General features: G+C 50.5%; 1 protein-coding gene across 1 annotated transcript in view; it reads left to right on the top strand.

Annotated features, from left to right (window-relative positions):
• The first annotated feature begins 2241 nt into the window (after positions 1-2241).
• KCNK12 (potassium two pore domain channel subfamily K member 12) overlaps positions 2242-21987 on the top strand; it is a 53426-nt gene continuing 33680 nt past the window's right edge. Inside the window, exon 1 of the mRNA XM_061168544.1 lies at positions 2242-2632. Coding sequence (XP_061024527.1) covers positions 2242-2632 — 391 coding nt within the window. The remainder of the gene's footprint in view (positions 2633-21987) is intronic.

Genomic DNA, 21987 nt, shown 5'->3' with positions numbered 1-21987 from the left:
AGGAAGATCCATGCCTCCGATGTGCCCTGGTTTGGGAAAAGCAACATCTGAAGTCAGATGCCTTTTAGCTTCTGGACAGCTCTCTTGCCCAAACCCCACCCCTACCCCCTGCCCTCCAGTCTCCATGTCGGGGCATGCGGTCAGAAGGACCTGGTTTCCAGGCTTTCAGATGCTCAGTGAACGGTGGAGGCTTGCTCAGGAACGACTTTGAGTCCTCTGACGCTTAGGGGACTGACAATGCCACTACTCTGGGTCGGCCTTAGCTTGAGTGTTTTCTGCTGTGGAGACCAGACCGCCCGAGATTTGGGGGTGGGGGGCTAGTGCTGTATTTAGTCACGGTTCACCCACCTAGGGTAGCTAAGCACAGCTTCCATAATTATCTTCATTTTCTGTTATCTGTATCGTCTCATCATCATCAGGGCCCCCCTCTCCTGTGGAAGCGGGACGGACAGAGAAGGGGCTGGCTGCCAGAAGAGGACGGTTTTCTGTCTGTACCAAGGACGTTCCTCGACACAGAACTTAGAGATCCCGGCAAAGGCGGCCCGCGGAGGGCGGAGAAGCTCCCGCGCTGGGGCCGAGCCCCACGCCGTGTTTCCCTGTTGCCACGCGACGGAGGGGGGGACGATGTACCCCCCCCCACACACACACCCTCCTCAGCGCTCAAGAACCCAGCCTTCCCGCCGCCGGCCTCGGGGGAGCCGGCTAGTGGGCTCTCCCTGCACCTCCTCTACCCACCCTGCCGCAGCCAGGTTCTTATCCGGCGTCCCCCGCCCTGGACCGGAGGGTCAGAGGGTTGGGGTGACGAAGGGAGATCCAGCAGCCGGTGGGCCTGAACGCTTCCTCCTCCCGTGGCCGCTTGGTCCTCTACTCGCTCTTGACTCCTCCCCCGTCTCTATTCCGCAGCGTCCCCTCCCTGTCAGCACTCCGCTTCCGCGACCGCACCTGCCTTAGGGGTTGAGGGGACACAAGGGAGGTAGAAAGGGAAACCGAGGGTTTGGGGAAGCACAGCGCAGCAGGGTGACCGGCTCGTCCCGCGCCGCGGGTCCCCGCAGCCCCAGCTTCGCCCGCCCGGCGGCTGCGGCACCGATGCGCTGTCCGCGGTGCTGACGCCGGCCGCCCGCTCGGTCGGGAGGGGGAGGAGACGCCCTCATTCTCCGGTCGCCCCGAGTCGAGTGACCTTTTCCCCGCTCCTAAGCGGGATCTTTTCCCCAAAGGAACCCTCCGAGACCTGGCGCTGTGGATGGATGCAGGAAGAAGACACGAGCGACAGGGAACTTAAACTTCGGACTGGAGCTGGAGAGCCCGGTGTGAGGGCATTGGCGTCTTTCGGCCTCCAGCACCTGAGACCGCAGGACAACATCAAGTTGAGCAAAGTTTGGCGGCAGCTTGGACAGAAGGGAGGGATTCCGGGGCCGAAGCGCAGGGAGGGACAGGGACTGGACGGTGTTCCCTGGCGGCGTGGTAGCCAGCACCGCAGTCCGGACACCTGCTTCGGTGCCCCGCATTAGTGCAGCCAGAACGGCAGGGAGGCGTCGCAGCAGCCCAACTCCCCACCCCTTCTCTCCCTTCCTTACTCCCCACCCCCCAACACCCCGCCCCGGGCGCCGGTGACTCCGCCTCTCCGTGCCGGGCGGCTCTCCGGCTGGAGCTGGAAAGGGAGCGCTTACCCGGACTCAGCTCGGTTCCGAGGCTCCGAAGCCGACGCCGCCAGCTCAAGCCCGGGGGCGGGAGCTGGACTGCCCACGGAGCCTGCGCCGGGGAGCCGCTGAGCCGGGAACGTCTCATGGGACGCGCCCGGGGTCTCTCTTCGTGCCCTGCTCTCCCGTCCCTGTCCTAGGCGCCCGGGCTCTACAGCCCGCCCCGCCCGCAGCCCGCGGCCTGTCTGGAGAGGAGTATGAGGCCCGGGGCCCCGTGGACGCCGGCCACAAGGCGGCAGGGGCCTACCTTGAGACCCCCGCGCCCGAGGGCGGTGGGTGAGGAGCCGCGGCAGCCGGCCAGGCGTCGGGGCGCAGAGAGGAGCGCCCCAGCTCCGGCGCCCGAAGGGCCGCGGGACCCGTGTGCGGCCTGAGCGCCGAGGAGGAGGCGGAGGCGCCCCGCCGTCCGGGCTCTGGAGGAGGCGGCGAGGGGCTCCGCGGCGGCCCCCGACCCCTGGTCACCATCCTCACGTTTCTGCTCCCGCGGGGGGGATGTCGCGGCCCGGGCCCCGAGCGCCGCCCCGGCCCCGGGGCTGAGCTCCGGACCATGTCCTCCCGCAGCCCCCGGCCCCCGCCCCGCCGCTGCCGCCGCCGCCTGCCGCGCCCCTCCTGCTGCTGCTGCTGCTGCCGCCGCTCACACCTCAACGAGGACACGGGCCGCTTCGTGCTGCTGGCGGCGCTCATCGGCCTCTACCTGGTGGCGGGCGCCACAGTCTTCTCGGCGCTCGAGAGCCCGGGCGAGGCGGAGGCGCGGGCGCGCTGGGGCGCCACGCTGCGCAACTTCAGCGCGGCGCACGGAGTGGCCGAGCCGGAGCTGCGCGCCTTCCTCCGGCACTACGAGGCCGCGCTGTCAGCCGGCGTCCGAGCCGACGCGCTGCGCCCGCGCTGGGACTTTCCCGGCGCCTTCTACTTCGTGGGCACCGTGGTGTCGACCATAGGTGAGCGGCGCGCCCAGCGGGCGACTTTCCTCTCCGCGTCTTTCACCTGCCGCCCTTTCCACTGCTCGGGGCTCGAGCCGCGTCCCTCGGCTCCCTCTTCCCTTCTGAGGCCCCGTTGCCTACTTTCATTTCGCCCTCTCCTCCCCACCCGTCCCCCTCCTCCTGCTCCGTCTCCCTCTTTACTGGCTTTCGGCGCGGGAGGTGGCCTGAGAGGCCCATCTCTGGCGCGCACCCAACGGTGACTGCCTGGCAAAGAGGCCAAACGGGGAGAACCCTCACCGGGCGCTGGGCAGACCGGGGGCCGCCCGCGCTCCAGCACTTGCCAACTGCGTGACCTAACCGCTTGTGCCTCAGTTTTGGCTTCTAAAAAAGGACTTGGGAGAACATGTATCAGGGGCCTGCTGCTTCCTTCTTATTTCTCACGCCCCCTAGTCCTCGGTTTCCTCATCCAGGTGATTTGGAAGGCCCTTCCTCTCTCCACTCACAGCGTTGTTATCTCCTTTCTCTTCTTCTTTCTTCTTTTACACGCGTTTTCCCTCAGAGTCCTCCAGCCCTTTTACCCTGGGGAAGGCGACCATTTCCCCAGAAGAATCCCTAGATCTCCTTCGCATCTTTTTTTTTTTTTTCTTTACAGTCTACACCACCCCATTAGACTTGGAGAATAGGACTTCAGCCGCTCTGGTTCTGGTTTTCTCCTCTTACTCCCCCCCTCCCCACTTCCAACTTCCCCTCCAATTTCTTGACCTCTCTTCTTTGTTACCTTGCTATCTTTTCCAACCAATAGTGGCACCAAGGGGGTAACTTGGGTGCAGGGGGTAGTTTCTCTGTACTTTCCATCATCCCTTCCTCTTATTTTTGGTAAAATAGTTCATGATTTTGCAACTGTACAAAAAATGCTGTGTAACTGTTCCTCGAAGCCCCCCTATTTCTTTCGCTCCTCCTCTGAGCCTCTCTTGTAGAGATTGTGGAGCCATCACTGCTCCCCACTCCACCCTGCCTCTCTCTTTATTCTCCTCTCACTCACTTTCCCCATCCCCCCCCCCCCCCCGTTTCCCTGGGCCCTGGGTGTCACGTGAAACAGACCTCTTCCCGTTACTGTATAGAGTGCAGAATAAATACAAGATTTTCACTTTGGCAAGACTTTGTGTCTCATCTACTCCTGCTTCCAGTCCCAGGGTGGAAGAAGGCACTTGGCTGGTCATGCCTCTAGTCACCCCAAAGCACTATCCCCTGGTGGTAGTTTTGGAGGAGGGGACTGGATCCACTGGGCTGAGAGGTGAGGGATTGCACCGGCACGCCTTCTGTGGGTGGGTTCTGGGCTGGATTGGTATGCCAGCTTAGAGACGGGGGGAATGGACTAACTGACCAGTGTAAGCCATTGTAGGTGGCTGCTGGGAGGCAGAGAGAAAGACTGCATCCATGTGCAGAATATGAGCAGCTAGAGATGGCTCTCTGAGTGTATATGTATAGTCTACGAAAGGGCTTCCTTTCAATGAATTTTCATGTGTCATGTTTGATCTGATGACTTTAAATAGAAAAGGCAAATGTGGCCCAAGTCCAAAGTACACACAAATTGGATAAAAATACCATTTAAAAGCTATATCATGTTGTTATGGTGATTGAAGATATAAAATGACCCCCTTAAAAAAAATCCCCTTTTAAGAGCTGCATCAAGTTGCTATAGCAACTAGAGGGGTTTTTTTTTTTCTTTTTTTTTTTTTAAAGTGCTTTAAAAGTACTAAAGATGCTTAGTCCTGGAAGATGACATCATGTGTTCATAGCTCATTATTGATTTATGCTCTTCCTCTTGTAAATACACCCTTTTGCTTTCACCTAGAGGCAACCTGTGCACATATTGGGCAGCCACAGCCTTTCTTTCCCAGCGGTGTGCTCTGACCTTGGCTTCCTAATGGAACCCACAGGTTAAGGGAAAGGTGGTAGCAGTGTCCCCTTCCCCTACAGGCCATGAGTCTATCCAAATGGGGCCTCATTCCAGTGACCTGTGGTCTCTGTGCCTTTCTGATGAGCTCCCATCAATGCCTTCATTCACTGCCCAGCCATGGCTTCTACAGCTTCTCTCAGTTCTTTGCACAAAATCAAGTCAGTGTGTTGGTAAATTGTTCCAAGCCCGAGCCTTTAATCTACGAGCAGGATTGGCTGTTCTTTAGTCAAGCAGAAAGAAACTATGTTCTCTTTCTTGATTTGTGTTTTGGGATGTAGGCAAGCATTGTAGGAGGTTATGCTGAAGCTGGTGGCTATGTTACAAATGACCCAGCACATTGTTTCCAAAATCTGCTGCAGGGAGATATTTATCTCTGAGAAGAGCTGCACTCAGGGCCAGAACCAGCCAGTGGACAGCTCAGCATTGAACTAGCCCCTTTGCAGCGGTGCCAAGAGAGCCACACAAGTAGCAGGGTCTCTGGCAGTTATCCATCTGCTGACGTGGTCTGGGGCAGTGGTTCAAACTGGTCACTTCTGTCAGATAAGTTCTGCTGAATCCCAAAGTAGCATGATTTTTATTTCAGGCTTCTCTTGCAAAATGTACTTGGATGAGATTTAAGTAAAGACCTACATACGTCAGTTTCACTTCTGTTTATGTAGTTCCTTTCCCTTAAATGCCCTGAGTCTTCAGAGACAATTATTACTGGTGCTTTTATGGATTCAGCAGCTCAGGGAGCCAAAGCTGAATCCAAAATGGGCAGTCAGTATTCTCTATCTGCCACCTCATCCAGCGAAGAGGAAAATTAGCATGCACTCAGTTTTATTTGAATATCACAGTGTGTATGGTCCATGCAGCAGTGTGGACCTTTTCTTGTATTGTATAGACCCAACTAAATGATTCTTCTAGACTTCAGTATAGAAAACCCTTTCTTCATTCATCCCATAAATATGATATGTTGTGATATATTGTGTATATCAGGCCCCAAGTGCTAATATGTTGAAAGGTTAAAGCTTATTCTACAAGACAAAGGTTGAAGCATATTCCAACATGGGCAGTTGGATTGCAGTGTTCATGGGCGCCACATCTTGGCTAGCCTCACTAATGATGATTGGAACAAGGAGGGGTCCTTTGGTCCAATCCCATGTGGCTCAGAGTGTTACGGGACGTGTCTCAGGTCACAGTTAATTATGTATTCAGCTGGGTCCAGAATCCAAGTTATGCAGTGTTTATTCTACCAGTTTCATTTATATAATTGGTGGGCACATTCCTGTTTGAGGCTGAAGTATTTAATAACGGGTGTGTGTGTGTGTGTATCTGTGTGTGTGTCTGACAGACACCACAGCAGGGCTGAGCAAAAGGACTGGTCTGTTGGTCAGGCCAACAGCTGATTAAGTCCAGAGAAAACTTGAAGGATCAGACACATCTTAGAGGTCAGATAGACTAGAAGCCTCTGGTAAGTCTTAGACAGCTGGGAAGGCAAGAGCCAGTACCAAGAAAGTTAGAGACAGAAATGCTAGCAAGTAGGAGACATTCGGGTAAATTCTGGTCCAAGGACAGCAGCCACTTTCTCTCTGCCTTCTTTTGCACGTGTGTGTGTGTGTGTGTGTAGGGGAGGGGAGGAAGGGGCAGGAATGGGCCTTCAGCTAGAGGGAGACACAGAAGAAAAATTCAGGTGTGGTTGTGTGTACTCATGTGAGATGAAACACCATGATGAGGTAGAATATTTGTCCTGACATTTGGCTTGAACAAGGCCCATATCCGGAGCTAGGTAATTTGCAGCTGTCCACACAACATAGACCCAGTGGGAAGATTTGCCAGTGATTGTTCAGTGGTAGTTGAGGCTGAATAGAAAGTCAGTCTGAATAGCTTAAGCAAAATGAAAATCCACTTTGTGGTCTAAATTATTCATATTGATTGCTTACACTGAACTGAAATCCTGGGCAATTATTATTTCTGCCATTTATGCTGTATGACATATTCCCAGGGGGTTGAAATCAAGTTTGTTTTAACGTAAATACATCTATTTATTCATTCCTCCATTTAACAAAATCCAAGACAAGTAGAACTCATAACCATGCATGTGTCGCCTTTGGCATGTTGTTATCTGCATCTCCCATGATTACATGAACTCCTAAAGAGAAAGACACTGGCTGGTGTTCTTTTAGTACTAAATAGTATTCTTGGAGTCAGGCCCTAGCTCAAAGATATTCAAACAATCCAAAGAGTATTAATCCATCATTTCACATCCTAAAGGATGTTTTATTGGTTTACTTTGAAAAGATTAAAAGGAAACTCTCCACTGGGGTTTTAATTATGCAACTGCTGTCAGATTTACACATAGGGAAGAACATATTTAAAAGTCTCTCTCAAATGGCAGCTTGATATAAACAGAAATATTTTTGCTTCCTTTTATTAGGTTTTCTGGCAGCATATTTTAGCTATAAAGCTAAAACCATGCCGCTGTAGCCGGGATGGTGTAGGTATAAGAGATGTCACTTTTGGCACTGCATAATTTAGCTTGCTACTTTCAGAATTAGGCATACTTAATTATTCAACTGCAAGATTAGTAACAAGTCCTAACTTTTTACTTCTTTTTTAACATGGAGTTTTTAAAATGTTTTTGCTTCAAAGGAAACTAAGACATTATGAGTCCGAAATGTCACTACCACATTTACATTCGGTTTTCTTCCGACATGTATGTAATCCAGCTGGAGGCGGCTCTGATGCCGGGAATGAAATACATTACCCAGAAGGAGAGGAGTACCTTTCCTCGCTTATTTCTCTCATCAGCTATTTTTTATTGGAAGATGATGCTATGACAACTTTGAAGGACATTTAGGGGAAAAAATCCATCATTAGATTCGAAGCTGTAGATGGAGAGCAAGGAAATACATTCTAATTCACTGCTCCGTCCTCAGCACCCAGCACTGAACCCAGCACATTGTAAATAGTCAATAATTATAATAACTCATAATACTCTGCCCTAACATAACTGTTTTCATTTTTGCAAGTTCCCCTGCAGTTCTTTGTCACCTTTTGTAGGAAAAAGAAAGGGAACTACTTGACAAGTGCTGAGCTGCTTTTGGTAACATTTTTTTATCAGTGTTGTTTCCATGTTTCCACATACTAATTTTAATGGGTGCATAATATTCTATCTAACTGATGTTCTGTAATTTACTACCCCTATTGCTGTGTAGCTGGGTGTGGTTCCCAATTTGGGGGCTGTTATGAGTAATGCCACAGTGATCATCTTTATGATGGCCTTTTCTTTACACAATATCTCCTTCAGTTGAATTCCCAGCAGTGAAATTGATAGTCAGGGCACACTACCATCTTCATGGCTCTTGGGGCCAGTCCCTTTGGAGTGAAGGACTGTCTCATCTCTCCTGAGCTGAGCCTACAACCTCTACAAAGCCTAGAAGAGACTGGACAGTTACCCAGCAAATTGCCCCATGGAAACAGGCCACAGATTCACTTGGTTTCCTCCAGGATTGCACTCACTCCCAGGGGCTGAGCTGACCACTGAACAAGTCAGTGACTAAAGCATCTTCAGCCTCCCTTACTTTAATGAGAGCCACTTCCTCTGGGAAATTTTGGATGAGTGGAGAAGGGCAGGAAGGAAAACAGGAGCAGCTGCCCGGCCATCAAAGACAGAGAGGGGGTACATGGACCTTCTTCCTTCCTGTCCCCTGCATTCCCAGGGATGTCTGCCACCACTCCTGGGCCAAGCCAATTGAGGGAGAGGGTTCTTCCCTTTGGTCCTGACTGTGCCCAAGGACCCCAGCCTGGACTGGCCCAGAATTGTGCCACATAGAGCAGACACCTACCTCTAGAGTATTCCAGCTGGAAAGCACCATAAAAATCTTCCAGAACTTTCCCCAGGGATTTATACCATTTTGTCAACAAAAGCCAACAAGCAGCCTATTACAGAAAACAGGGGAGCTGGAGCCCCACCCATCAGACCTCCCCTTAGATGCCATGTACTCCCTGAAAGCTTCTCTGAGGAGCCCTAGTGCTCCTCCAGGACCAACCTGAAGAGGGTTAAGTTAGCCTTGTTCCTCATTTTACATAGGTTCAGAGAAGGAGAGAGGTTGTTCAAGGTTGCACAGCAAGTCAGAGGGGCATTTGCTGAGAGCTGGTGCTGACCCAGGACCTGCCTATGTGGACTCTGAGGTCCTTGAGCTCTCATGCCGCCTTGGAAAAGTTTCCTGAATACTGCTGAAGATCTGTCTGTCTGTCTGTGTCTCTCTCTCTCTCACACACACACACACCCACACACCCACACACCCACACACCCCAAATGATGGGACAAGTACAGAACCAGGTCTCGCCATGGCTCTTCTGAGCAGATACCAGTCTTCCCAGAAGGGGTGAAAGTTAAACAGTACATCAAAGACAAAGGGGAAGAGCTTGGAGGGAGGGGGTAGGGCATCTGAGGCGCAGCAAGGGAAGTCGAGTGCCTTGGAGGGTCCCCCAGGGAGAAGCTCCTGCTCCATCTGAAGGCTGTGGTGGAGCCTCAGGGCTGTGTTAGAAGGTGGAGCTCAGTGCCGCCACCCCCGTCAGCTACAGAGGGACTCTCCGTGCCCTTGCGTGGTGACCTCAGATTCAGAGGAGGTGAGATGGAGCAAAAAGCCATTGTGTTCCTGTGCGCAGCCCCAGCCCGGGGTCTTCCCTAGTCTCCTAGCCCTCCCCTTGCTTCTGCCCAGCTCCGCTGACCTTCCCAGGATCCAGGGCTTGGCCAGGGGCTGCCAGCCAGCCAACCAGAATGTGGGGCTGAGGTGGGCGCGCTGGGCAGTCTCAGGCTCTGATCTCACCTGGGGTCAGTGGCAGGGTTTCTACGAGGTGAAGTTTGGGGAGGCATAGGGTCTTGAGGCTCTGAGGACAAAGGACTTTCCATGGGACTGAGACAGTACAGGAGAGGTGCTGGTAGAGAGTGAGAGAGAACCGAAGCCCCTTGGCTCACCCCAAGCCAGCTCTTGGCTGCCACCACGGCTGTCAGGCTCTGGCCCCAGGAAGTTCTGTCCTAAACCAGGCCATTCCCTAGCCAACCGCCAGCTCTAATTCTTGGGGGACCATAGCAGCCAGTGGCTCTGGTAAGGATGTTCTGGACCATCTGTGAGTGTCACCTCCTCCCTGGGCTTGGGCAAGCCCAGCTCAGGACTAAGCTCACTAGCAGGATGGGTGTGCAGGGCCCTGTGAAGGATTAAGCTCCGGGGGACCCACTCTGTCACTTCCCCCAGATCCCAGGTGACTCCAGGATGGAGCTTCCAGTATCTTGTAATTTGAAGTTTTACAGTGTCTGGATACAATGTCATTATTCTCACAGTAACAGATATTGCCGACCAGGAAGGCAGGGTAGCACAGAGCAGTGCTTCTCCATCAGTAAAGTGCATGCAAATCACCAGGCTCTTGTCAAAGTGCAAGAGCACTTTCTGTTCAGTAGGTCTGGGTGGGACCTGAGACTGCATTCCTCATTAGCTCCCAGTGACGCCCATGTTCTTGGTTCCCAGACTGCACTGGGCATAGCACGGGAAGAGAGAAGCAGCAGTGAGTCAGGAACTGGCAGCTTGGACCCGCTCTGCCCCTCACTGGCCGCACGGCTGTGGACAGGACACGTCACCACGCAGGGCCTCAGTGTCTTCATTCCTAAAAGCAGGGAGTGCCGGGGTCACTTGGGTCCCTTCCAGCTCTGATGTTCTCATATCTGGGAAGGCTATTCGCTCACATCCTCTGGTGCAGTTTAGTGCAGGCTAAAGGCACCAACTCTGCAGACTGGGTCCCAGTCCCAATTCCGCCACTGACAAGCCATGTGCTCCCAGTGAGAGGATGTGCCTCTTCTTACCTCAGTCTCCTCCTCTGTAAAGTGAGGATAACCATCCTCCCTCCCCCACGGGCACCTACGAGGGTTGAATGAGCTAATCCACGTGTGCGGCATCAGCTCCTCAGAACTGGGCAAGCCTCGTGGGTGAGCCCTGGGCTGCCAGCCTGCACGGGGGGAAACCGAGGCCCAGTTCATCGCCGACCCACCACTCTGCGTACAGCCCTCTGGGTCTCAGCCGCCCCTGCACTGTGGCATCTGCCACCCTCTCATCGGCCGCTGTCTCTGGGGCATGTTGCTGTCCTACGCTGTTACATAACTGGCCTGGGAGGGTGCTTTGTAAAATGTATTTTCTTTGGTTCCTCAACTAGAATGTCTTTTTTTTTTTAATATTTTTTTAATTAAATTTATTTATTTTTGGCTGCATTGGGTCTTCGTTGCTGCACGCGGGCTTTCTCTAGCTGTGGTGAGTGGGGGCTACTCTTTGTTGTGGTGCGCGGGCTTCTCACTGAGGTGGCTTCTCTTGTTGTGGAGCACGGGCTCTAGGCACGCAGGCTTAAGTAGTTGTGGCACATGGGCTCAGTAGTTGTGGCTCGCGGGCTCTAGAGCACAGGCTCAGTAGTTGTGGCGCACGGGCTTAGTTGCTCTGCAGCATGTGGGATCTTCCTGGACCAGGGATCGAACCCGTGTCCCCTGCATTGGCAGGCGGATTCTTAACCGCTGCACCACCAGGGAAGCCCTAGAATGTCTTAATAATTCCTCATGTGTGTGCTCTTTGATCTCTTTAAAGAAGCTGTTTGGTGAATAACTGAACAAGTGACTGAGCGGTGGTTTAGACCATTGTCCCCCGGTACGTCTCTGCTTCTCACCCCCAGAGCAGAGCCCTGGGGAGCCACACCCCTGCCCACCATCCTGGTTTAGTGGGCTGCGGCCTCTTGGCAGTGCTTGGGCTTAGGGGGAGGTCGTGGAGCTGAGACCAGCAGAGAGGCCAGATGGGGCTGAGGCCAGGCCTCGCTACGCTTCTCTGAGGCGACTCTGGTGTTGGGACTGCGGGTGGAGGAGGCTGCAGGATGGCACTGAGGTGAACAGCCCCATTTTGGGTGGGAGCCAGGGCGCTGCTCCAGGTCCCCAGGCCCAAACCTTATTCTGTACCCTTCACCCTGGGGCTACTCAACTCCCCTGATGGGTAGAAAAAGCATCCCCTGTCCTAGGGCAGGACAGGGGAGGCTGCAGGGCCTGCCAGCATGTTCCCTCTCCACACTCCACCGTGGCAGCAGCCAGGGCCTTTGTTCCGGGGAGCAAGAGGGTAACCGAAACATCGCTGGTCTCACTGATTGTCACCCCGCCACACACATACACACACACACACGTCGTGCTTGCCCGTCTACTGTGTTTTTACCCATGTTTACTCAGGAAACTCCCCCAAACCCTAGGACAGCAAAGAGGATGCTATTATCCCATTTCACAGACGAAGAGACAGGCTCAGAGAGGTTAAGCGATTTGCCTGGGTTCACACAGCAAGGAGTCAATGGCAGGATAGAGGATTCAGGGCTCCTGACTGTATAGCATCCTTTCTGTTGCCCCTGAGCCATGCACGACCACAGAGGGAGAAGAGTCACAGCCCAGTCTGGGGTCTGCTGGGGGGTGGGGGCAGAAGAGGTGAATATGAGGTGGTGTCAGCAAGGGCTCAAGCACAGTTTAGGGATTTGGATTTGGCTGTGCTGTGCTCCTTGTAGCCCCAATGGCTACACTGAGCTTTCCATCCTACACAACCCTGCTCCCTTTTTGAGGGAGGCTGCAGGCAGGCAAAGCATGGTGCTTCACGCAGAGCTCACTACAACTCTGGGAGCCTTTGATGGGAACTTTGGGGGCCAATTGCACCAAGCTCTTGCCCAGAGAAAGGACCTCATGAGCTGAGGGCCCTCAGCCTTGCACTTGGGATAGCAGCAGTGGCCACAGAGCGGCGGGACCAGAAAAGCAAATAACCAGAAGGTCCGCACTTGAGCACATCAGCCAGGAAAGTCTGGGCACATGGCCAGCTCAGGACTGTCCAAGGTCATGTCCTGGAGGCAAACCCACCCAGACATTGAGGGAAGGCATGAAACCAAGCACCTGCTGGTGCACCCCCAGCTCTAGCCACTCTTAACTTCTGGCCATCCCTCCTGCACCCCACCCCTGAACCCCAGGCACATTCAGCCTCCAGGCCATTGCTCAGGCTGTTTTCTCCACCTGGAATGTTCTTCCCTTTCTCTCCATTTTCCACCAAGTGAACTTGGACTTCAAGGCGCAACTCAAACGAGGCCACTAGAGCGAGACCTTCTTGGAGCCCCTCTTACTGCCCCCAGACACGTGGTCACTACCTGTTTCTATGCCAGTTTCCCTGGCAATAATACCAGCCTCTCTTCGGTGGGGTAAGGTATGGTAAAGGCTGGCACCGGACCCAGAACAGAGTAGGTATCCTTTCTCCTTCCTCCAGGTCAGGAGCTCTGTCTTAGTAGTGCTTGTCACTGCTACAGTTAATGACAATAATAGCCATATGGCAGCAGCCATGCATTGAATGACTACTGTAAAGTGGGCACCGTGTCTGGAGATGGGGATAATTGAAAAGCAAAGAGGTAGTTTCTGCAAATCATGGAGCAGAATGCTTGGCACAAAGTAGGCGATTAATCAATGTTGAATGGATGGAATGAATAAATGAGTGTGAGTAACTGAAAACCTTGGACTGCTGGAAATAATAAAAAGAGAGTGGAAAAAACTGGGCCCAGGCTGGGCTCCAGGAACCTCCCAGCACCTCCCTCTCCCTCCCCGCCCTGTGGAGCTGGAGGGGCTGGCTGTGCACTGGCCCTTCTGCTGGGCCGTCGCTTTAACCATCTCTCAGTGGCTGGCAGGTGTGCAGTAGACAGCTAGCTCATTCTGGCTGGGGCTCCCCTGGCGGACAGTGCTGTCTCCGTGGCTCTCTGAGTCAGCTGGGTCCTTGTCCTACCCTGCCTGGGGCCCGGCAGAATCATTGGATTGATAGCAAACCAGACGATTCTGAGCCTCAGCCCCCAGAGCCCCAGGAGTGGTGGGAAAAGTTCAGTTCTGAACAATGAGGCCAGGCTTCTGGGCCCAGCTCTCCCACCGACCCAGATGCCCCATCTGGCCCTGGCCTTGGCCGCAGCTTCCAGCCACAAGGAAGCCCTGCTGAATTCTGCCTCTCGGCTCAATAGTTCTACCTTTTCCATCACCAGCCCATAGCACACCCCTTAGAAACTAGATGTTGGCTCACAAATTGGACAGAAGTTTTATCAGTAACTAAATGCAATTCCAGAAAACAAATCCAGAAAACCACCCCTATCCACACAGCCCAGCACCATCACAATGCCTCTAAAAATACTTGGGGAAGCTTTTATTGGAATGGGGTGTCCCAGCTTTCTGGAAAGTTGCAGTTGAGATAAACACAAGCCCCAAATCGCACTCCGCGTGACTTTTCCCTAATCCTTTCCAAATGGCCACGACCTCATTCCCTTGCTGCCAAGTGTTCTGAATTCTGAGCACCTCGTGGTGAGCTGCTCACACCAGGACCTGCCAGAAAAGCTTCAGGGACAGCCCAGGCCGGAGAGGGAAAGGAAAACACAAAACTCTGCCCATGTTGAGTGAAACTGCGGGGTCTGATCCTCCCAGCGCCCAGGAGCCTGTCTCTCCTGTTCTCTGCCCCATCCCCCAGTGCCTGGCACCAGGCTTGGCACATGGGAGGGGCTCCACGAATATTTGTGGAAAGAACATAAATTTGAATAATTGGCCGTTTCCAAGATTTTCAACTCTACCTAGGCACCAGTTTAAGAAAAAGTAAAATACGAAAATCTCCACTTACAAATCAGATGATGATTCACTTTGTAAAAGAAAGCTTCAATTTGCAAAGGTATTCACTCCGGGGCTTCTGTATGTAGCCAGGCACACCAGTGCATTTAAAGTGAGATGCAACGTGCAGCCAGTATGTCAGGAACCCGGCAGCCACATCAAGTCCCCTTTACTGCCATTGCCACCTTCACACAAACCCCAAATCCCTGAGGCAGCCCAGTGCCTAAAGTCAAGGGCTTCTGGTCGAATTAGTGAGCAATACACATGACCCAGTGGGCAATTCAGAAGTGTGTATTTCAAGAGCTAATGTGGGTGGTGTGTCTTGTAGTGACGAGCTGCCCAGGTCCACTGGAGCAGTCCAGCCGACGGAGCATATGCCCAATGTACGGAAAGTGCCTTATAAAGCTCTTCGATGTGCATTGTTCAGGCAGGCGGGTGGGTATTGTATGTGTCTCCATTTTAAGAATGAAGAAATCTGCAACACCAAGAGACAGTTTGCAGTGCAGTGTAGTGGTTAGGAGCAGGTGCTGAGGGCCCTGGCCTGGGTTAGAATTTCAGCTCTGTCATTCACTGGTGGGGTTGCCAGGGAACATCTCCTGCTCATTCACTGAAGAAGTCTGGCTCACTGCCTTCCTCTTCACCACTCTCCAGTCTCCCAGGCGTGATCCATCCAAGACCCGGGCCTCACGTTCTTTGACCATCTCACCTACAGCAATGTTTTTCTCTGTCCCACTCTGGCAGGTACTCTGTTCTACCCATGTCCTTGCTATGACCAGTGAACTGCACTACCTTCAGAGCTCACCTTCTGATCACCCCCTCCCATCCTTCCAGCTCTCATCCTCTGTTGACCCAATAGAGTATTCCTTGGACCCCAAACGGGCAGTCTCCTACTATGTTTCCGTCATCTTTTTTGGGCCCTCATTTCTTTTCTAATCGAGCTTAGATTCACTCCCTCTGCAAGGACCCTTAACTTCCTTGCCTCTCTCTCTCTCCCTGCATTGTGTCCCTGTCCCCAGCTTGGTACCATCAAAATGCCAGCTTTCCACCTATTCCTTACCTGTACCCAAGCCGCTACACATGGCTGGAGAAAACCATGCAAACATGCTGACTGGTCCAACTTTAAATTAGTGACCCTGGGGACCAGCCGGACACTCCATGCTGGCAGACCCTCCTACTATCTTCCTATTGTGTCAGTTCACCACTTATCCCTCTTCTTCCCACCTCCAGCCTCCCATAGCCCTCACTCTCTGCTCACACTTCACTGAGAAAATAAAAGTCATCAGACAGGGACTCTCATCTTTACAACCGCAAATCCATTCATCATGTGGAGCTGCTTCTTCCTTATGATAGCAGACAGATTGTCCACTTTCAAATGCCTGCTTCACTGGGTCTCATCCCCTCCAACTTTCTCAAAGACTGTTTCTGCCATGACCCTTCCCATACATTGTCAGTCTGTCCTCCATTGGCATGCAAACATGCTGTCTTTTCTTCCTTCTTAATAGACCCCTCCCTTGACCCCTGCATCACCTTCCAGCTACCTCCCCATTTCTCTGCTCCTCTTTACGGGAAAACTTCTCCAAAGAGTAGTCAACATCTCCCTTCCTCCCCTGGATCCACATGGATCCAGAATCTACCCCATATTTCCACTGAGTCTGCTCTTATAAGATCCCCCATGGCCTCCCTTCTGCTAATCCAATGATGACTTCCCTGTCTTCATCTTACTCAGCAACTCAGCAATATTTGACACCACTGGCCATTCCTCCTTGAAATCCTCTTTTCTCTTGGCTTCTGAGACATCATGCTCTCCTTGACCCTCACTGGCTGCTATCCTGTCTCCTTCACTGAATCCCCTCCTTTGTGTGATCTCTCATTGTTAGAGGGCCCCACATTCAGTCCTTAGACCTTTCTCCCTGGATTCTCTCTCCAGACAATGTCACTTAACCTGTAGGGGAAGAAAACTTTTTTCCTCTATGCCCTTAGGTTTTATACCTGGAGTACTGCAAATTAAACTGACAAAAGACAGATTAACATGAGAAAAGTCTTATTATGTATGCATATGGAGGGCTTCATAGAAAAGAACTGACATCCAAAGAAGCAGTTAAGCCTGAGGCTTATATACCATTTTAACAAAGAGCAGTAAATTGTGGAGAAGTGATAAGGCAAAGGCAAAAGGGTTTGGCCTTCTAGGAGTGGTAAATTGTGAGAAGGTAAATATATGGGGGAAAGGAAGGTAAGGGTTATTTTAGTAAGGTTTGTTGTGCAGACTCCAATTTGTACAGTCTTGGGGTGAGAAGTGTCTCTGGTTATTAAGAGTTGTTCTTCTTTCCTGGTATAGTTGAGGAGAGGGGGGACACCTTCACAAAGGAAAATTTATACCCTACCTTTGGGCAGATAGGGGAAGGGTAGAGAGCTTTTCCTGAGTCTGCTGTTTCTCTATTGCCTCCAGCTCAAAATAATCCTTATGCCAAAGTTGCATATTTTGGGGTCACATCCTCTGATCCCCTTCACACCCCATGGCTTTAAAGCCCACCTATCTGCTGATGACTTCCAGAAGAATAACCCCAATCTTCCACACTATGCTTCAAGACCATAGGTCCAAGGGCCAAAATAGAACTGTTGATTTCTGCTTTGTTCCAGTCTTCCTCATCTCAATAAATGGCACCATCATGAAGAGCTGCCCTGATTCCTCTTTCTAATTTTCCATATTCATCATCAAATCCTGTCAGCTCAATCTGTAAAATACATTCCTATTTCATCCCCTGTCTCTGTGCCCATCACTACTGGTCTACTCTGATCACAACCACTGTATGTTGCTGGGGCAACTAAATCAGTCTCCTAACCAATCCTCCAGCTTCCTTTCTGCTTCTTGACAACCTCTTCTCCACACAGCAGCCAAAGAGGTCTTTAAAAGTATACATCAGTCAAACTCTTCCCTTATTTGAAACCCGCCAGTGATTCCCCATTGCAGAAAATCTGACTCCTCACCATGACATGCAAGGCCCTGTGTGACCTGGCCCTGCCTCTTCTCAGCCTCACTGGTACTGCTCTCCCCTTTGCTCAACTCACTATGGTGTCCAGACTGGACTTATTAGACCTCAGGGCATTTGCATTTGCTGTTCCTGCTCCTGGGAGTCCAGCTCCCTGGGTCTTGGCATGGCTGACTTCTCAACCACATTCAAGCCTCAATATCTAAAACTAAAATGTCACCCCTTGAGGAGCCTTCTTTAACTACCTGACTATAATCGTGTCCCCCACTCTCCTCCAGCCGCTGTCCATCACACTACGGTCTTACTAGAGCATGTACCACTTTCCTAAATCATCCAGTTCCTGTATTTACTTGTTTGTTGCCTGACCTCTAGCCACTCCCTGCTCCATGAGAACAGGGGTCTCATCTCCTCACCCACTGTTATATTCCCAGCGCACAGCACAGCACTTGGTGTTTGTTGAACAAATGAACAAACTTCCAAAGCTTCTGTTTTAACATCTATAAAATGGGAATAAAACAGTGCCTATCTCACACGGTTGTTGGGAGAATTGTATGAGACCATGAATGTAGGTGCTTCATGTGGCCATGGCATTTAATAAGCACTCTAATATGAGCTAGTGTTTTTATTAATAATTTGGCTGAGATCACACAGTAAGTGGTAAAGCTGGACCCCAAATCCTTTGCTCATTCCAGCGTGTCTGATGCCACCTCTCAGGTTGCAGGGTAGGCCTGTGGGAGCAGTGTGAGTGAGGTCAGGACCAGCCTGCCTTAGGCATGTTGAGGACCAACAACAGGTAAAACTGCTTTAATAGGTTTAGGTCATATCAGAGGGTCTTGAAAGCTGGGCAGAAACGTCTTAGACTTGGCATGGGGAGCAATAAGGAGCCATTACATGTTCTTGAGCAAGAGTGTAAAGTGATGATGAGTGTTTGAGAAGAGGATTCTGGCTGATTAGTCACTATATAGTTATGCCATTAAATCAGGCAATCTAGTTAGTGTAAATTGCCGGTCTCTAGACTGCCTGGAAACAACCAGATAATTTGAAGTCCCTTGTTTTGGCTGTTCACTTTGAACATTTAAATCAGCCCACTACGAGCTGTCCCCTTCATTTTATGGGGAGCTTATGTATCTCTATAGGTGGCAAATCCTTGAGTTTGTAATATCATCTCTGAACTGCTGTGTGATTCCAAACTCATTCAAAAGATTGCCAATGCGTATTGTTTCTTCATGAGCTCTAAGTGGCTCATGATATTTGATAGTTCTAATTTTATAGGCAGTGGTGTACACACTTTGAACAAAGAGCAGAATTTGGCACATTTGACTTAGCAGCTGTGTACAAATCTTTCTCACAATGATGTCTGCCTCATGGGGTTGTGGGGAGGACCCCACATAATAGGCCAAGGGTCAATAAATGTTTGTTGTTTTATTTATGTGTGTTTATGCTGAATATTTATGTGCAGAGTGATTTGGGTGGAGAGGGCTAGGGATAGGGGCCGGGGATCCTGTGGCCTTTGGAAAGGAGAAGAGAAGGTGCGAGAGATGTTCTCAGGAGCCAAATGGCAGGATCTAGTGCAGCACTCAACATGACTCAATATGACCCCCACTAATCTTGGTTCTCACTCTCTGTTCCCCCCCCATTTCTTGACATCAAGATCACACATGAAGATCCAGGGAAAGGGGCTGACCATGGGCCTGGGGATCTCTATGATGCATCCAGAGATTTGTGTGCACGTCTAATAATGGGAGGAAGGGGGATGAGGATGCTGCAGGTGCACAGGAGGTGGGAAGTGAAGTCAGGCTGAGGCTGGGGGAGAAAGCCCCTCCTCCAAAGCTGGGTTCAGCAGGGCAGCCCTCCCCTCCCTGCTCAGAGGTTGCTGAGGGCAGCCTCCTGTGCCCTGCAGGTGAGAAAGGCGCTGGGGGAGGATGGCCTGAATGCAATGGAGGTTGGGGTGTAGCAATGACCTTAATTCATGTCGTCTTTGTCCCTAGAAATCACCATCACCTTCTTCTAAATCCCTGGTTTACATCTTTTTTAATGTTTTTCCATAAAATTTTTTCTTCTTTTATAGCTGTTTATGGCTGAAGGACACTCTAGCTTCAACTTGGTGCTGAGTACTCTGATTAATTCTATCCCAGCTCCTGACCCTCCCCTCTCCCCAGGGCTGAGCAGAGAGGAAAGAGCTGATGCAGACCCAGCAGAGAGAGGCCCAATTCTCTGTGTGAATGAATGAGCCAGCATCTGCAAGGCCCTGGCTGTTCTCCCTTGTAATTTTTCCAGGGTTTCCACCCACAGAGTGGTGCCACTGAAGTGACACGCATGTCATTTAGAGATCCTCCCAGCCCCTTTGAGCTATGTGCAGGGCAGCCTGTGGTTAGAGTTGAACTTTCAACCAATGGCTTGCCTTCCCCTGAACTGGCACCAAAATGTTTTTATGCATCAAGGAGTTAGAACAAACTTGATGTATGGATGCAGTGCGTGTGTGTATATGTGTGTGTCACTGATTTCACATTTTGTGTACAAAAGTGAATAAGTAGACAAAGTCCCTGCTATATGGAGCTAACATTCTAGTTGGGGGAGGCAGTCAGTCAACAAATAAGTGTCGGACAGTGATAAATGCTACTGAAAGAAAAAGGTAACAGAATGAAGAGTGATGGAAGAGGGGGTGCTTTTTTTGACAGGGTAATCTAAAAGGGTCTCTGATGACATGACTCTTGAGCAAAGACATGGAGTGAAGCAAGGGAGCAAGCCATGTGGCTACTTGGAGGAAGAGTATTCCAGCAAGTGCAAGGTCCTTAAGTAGGAGCTTGCATGGTTTACTGGAGGAGCAGTAAGGAGGCCAGTGTGGCTGGAGTAGTGTTTGAAGGAAGGTCACGTGGAGAGTGTTAGAATGTGAAGTCAGAACAATAGCCAAGGACTACATCATGTAGGGTCTGTGGTCCATGGCCAGGCCTTCAGATTTTACTCTGAGTAAAATGGGAGCCATTAGAAGGTTGTGAGAAGAGGAATGAGATGACCTTATATGTGTAGGGGAGCAAGTGTAGAAGCATGCAAACAAGTTAGGAGTCTTTTGAAATATTTCAGGTAGGACATGATGGTGACTTGGACAAGAGTGTGATGAGCAGTGTCAGAGAAAAGTGATTAGATCTTTCAGAATATCTTTCAGAAAACATATATTCACTGGGTATAGAAATCTAGGTTGAATGGCTGTTTTGTTTTTTGTTTTGTTTTGGGGTTTTTTTGGCCATGCTGCATGGCATGCGGGATCTTAGTTCCCCGACCAGGGATCAAACCATGCCCCCTGCAGTGAAAGCACGGAGTCTTAACCACTGGACTGCCAGGGATATCCCTTGTTTTTTTGTTTTAATTTCAGCATTTAGAAGGTTGTTTCCTGGCTTGCACAGTTTCTGACAAGGAGTCTGTGATTTTTATCTTTGTTTATGTGTAAGTAACACGCCTTTTTTTCTCTGGCTGCTTTTAAGATTTTCTCTTCATTCCCTGATTTTCAGCAATTTGGTTTTTTTTTTTTTTTTGCTTTTTAAAATATTTATTTATTTAGCCATGCAGCATGGCTTGTGGGATCTTAGTTCCCCAACCAGGGATCAAACCTGCACCCCCCTGCAGTGGAAGAGTGGAGTCCTAACCACTGGACCTCCAGGTAGTTCCCTCGGCAATTTGATTTTTTTAAAAATTAATTAATTAATTAATTAATTTTTGACTGTGTTGGGTCTTCGTTTCTGTGCAAGGGCTTTCTCTAGTTGTGGCGAGCGGGGGACACTCTTCATCGCAGTGCGTGGGCCTCTCACTATCGCGGCCTCTCTTGTTGCGGAGCACAGGCTCCAGACGCGCAGGCTCAGTAGTTGTGGCTCACGGGCCCAGTTGCTCCGCGGCATGTGGGATCTTCCCAGACCAGGGCTCGAACCCGTGTCCCCTGCATTGGCAGGCAGATTCTCAACCACTGCGCCACCAGGGAAGCCCGGCAATTTGATTTTGATGTGCCTCAGTATAGTTTTCGTGCATGTGTTCATCCTACTTGGGGCTTATTGAACTTCTTGGAGCTGTGTGTTTATAAATTTTATTAAATTTGAAAAAATTTTGACCATTATTTCTTCAAATAGTCTTTTTTTTTTTTTACCCCTCACCATCTCTTGTTCAGACTCCAATTACACATATGTTAGACCACCGATATTGTTTCACAGGTAACTGAGGCTCTTATCTTTGCTTTCTTTTTTGTTTTTCAGTCTTTTTTCTCCTCACTGTGCTTCATTTTGAATAGTTTTTATTGCTAGGTCTTCAAGTTCAATCTTTTTTTTCGGCAGTGTCTAATCTACTGTAAATCCTATCCAGTGAAATTTTTATTTCACATATTATATTCTTTATCTCTAGAAGTTCCACTTAGTTCTTTTAAACTTTTTTTCCATTTCTCTCCTCATTACATTCATCTTTTTCTTCAAATCCTTGAGCGTAGTTAATATATTTATAACAGCTGTTTAAATGTCTTTGCTCATTCCCTAATCTCTGCCATTCCTGGTTCTGTTTCTGTTGACAGATTTTTCTCTTGTTTGTGGATTACATGTTCCTTCTTCTTTGCATGTCTGATACTTTTTTATTAGAGACCAGAACACTGTGAGTTTTACGTTTTTGATGCTTGATTATGTTGTCTTCCTTTAAACAGGGCTGGACTCTGTTATGGCAGACAGTTAAGCTTCTTATAGATAAGTGTGATCTTTTCCAGACTTGTTTTTAAGCTTTTGAAAGTCAGGTCTAAAAG

Source organism: Eubalaena glacialis, chromosome 14, assembly GCF_028564815.1.
Source record: "Eubalaena glacialis isolate mEubGla1 chromosome 14, mEubGla1.1.hap2.+ XY, whole genome shotgun sequence".
Taxonomy (NCBI): Eukaryota; Metazoa; Chordata; class Mammalia; order Artiodactyla; family Balaenidae; genus Eubalaena; species Eubalaena glacialis.
The sequence above is the reverse complement of the archived record's forward strand: the minus strand, read 5'-3'. Positions and strand labels throughout refer to the sequence as shown.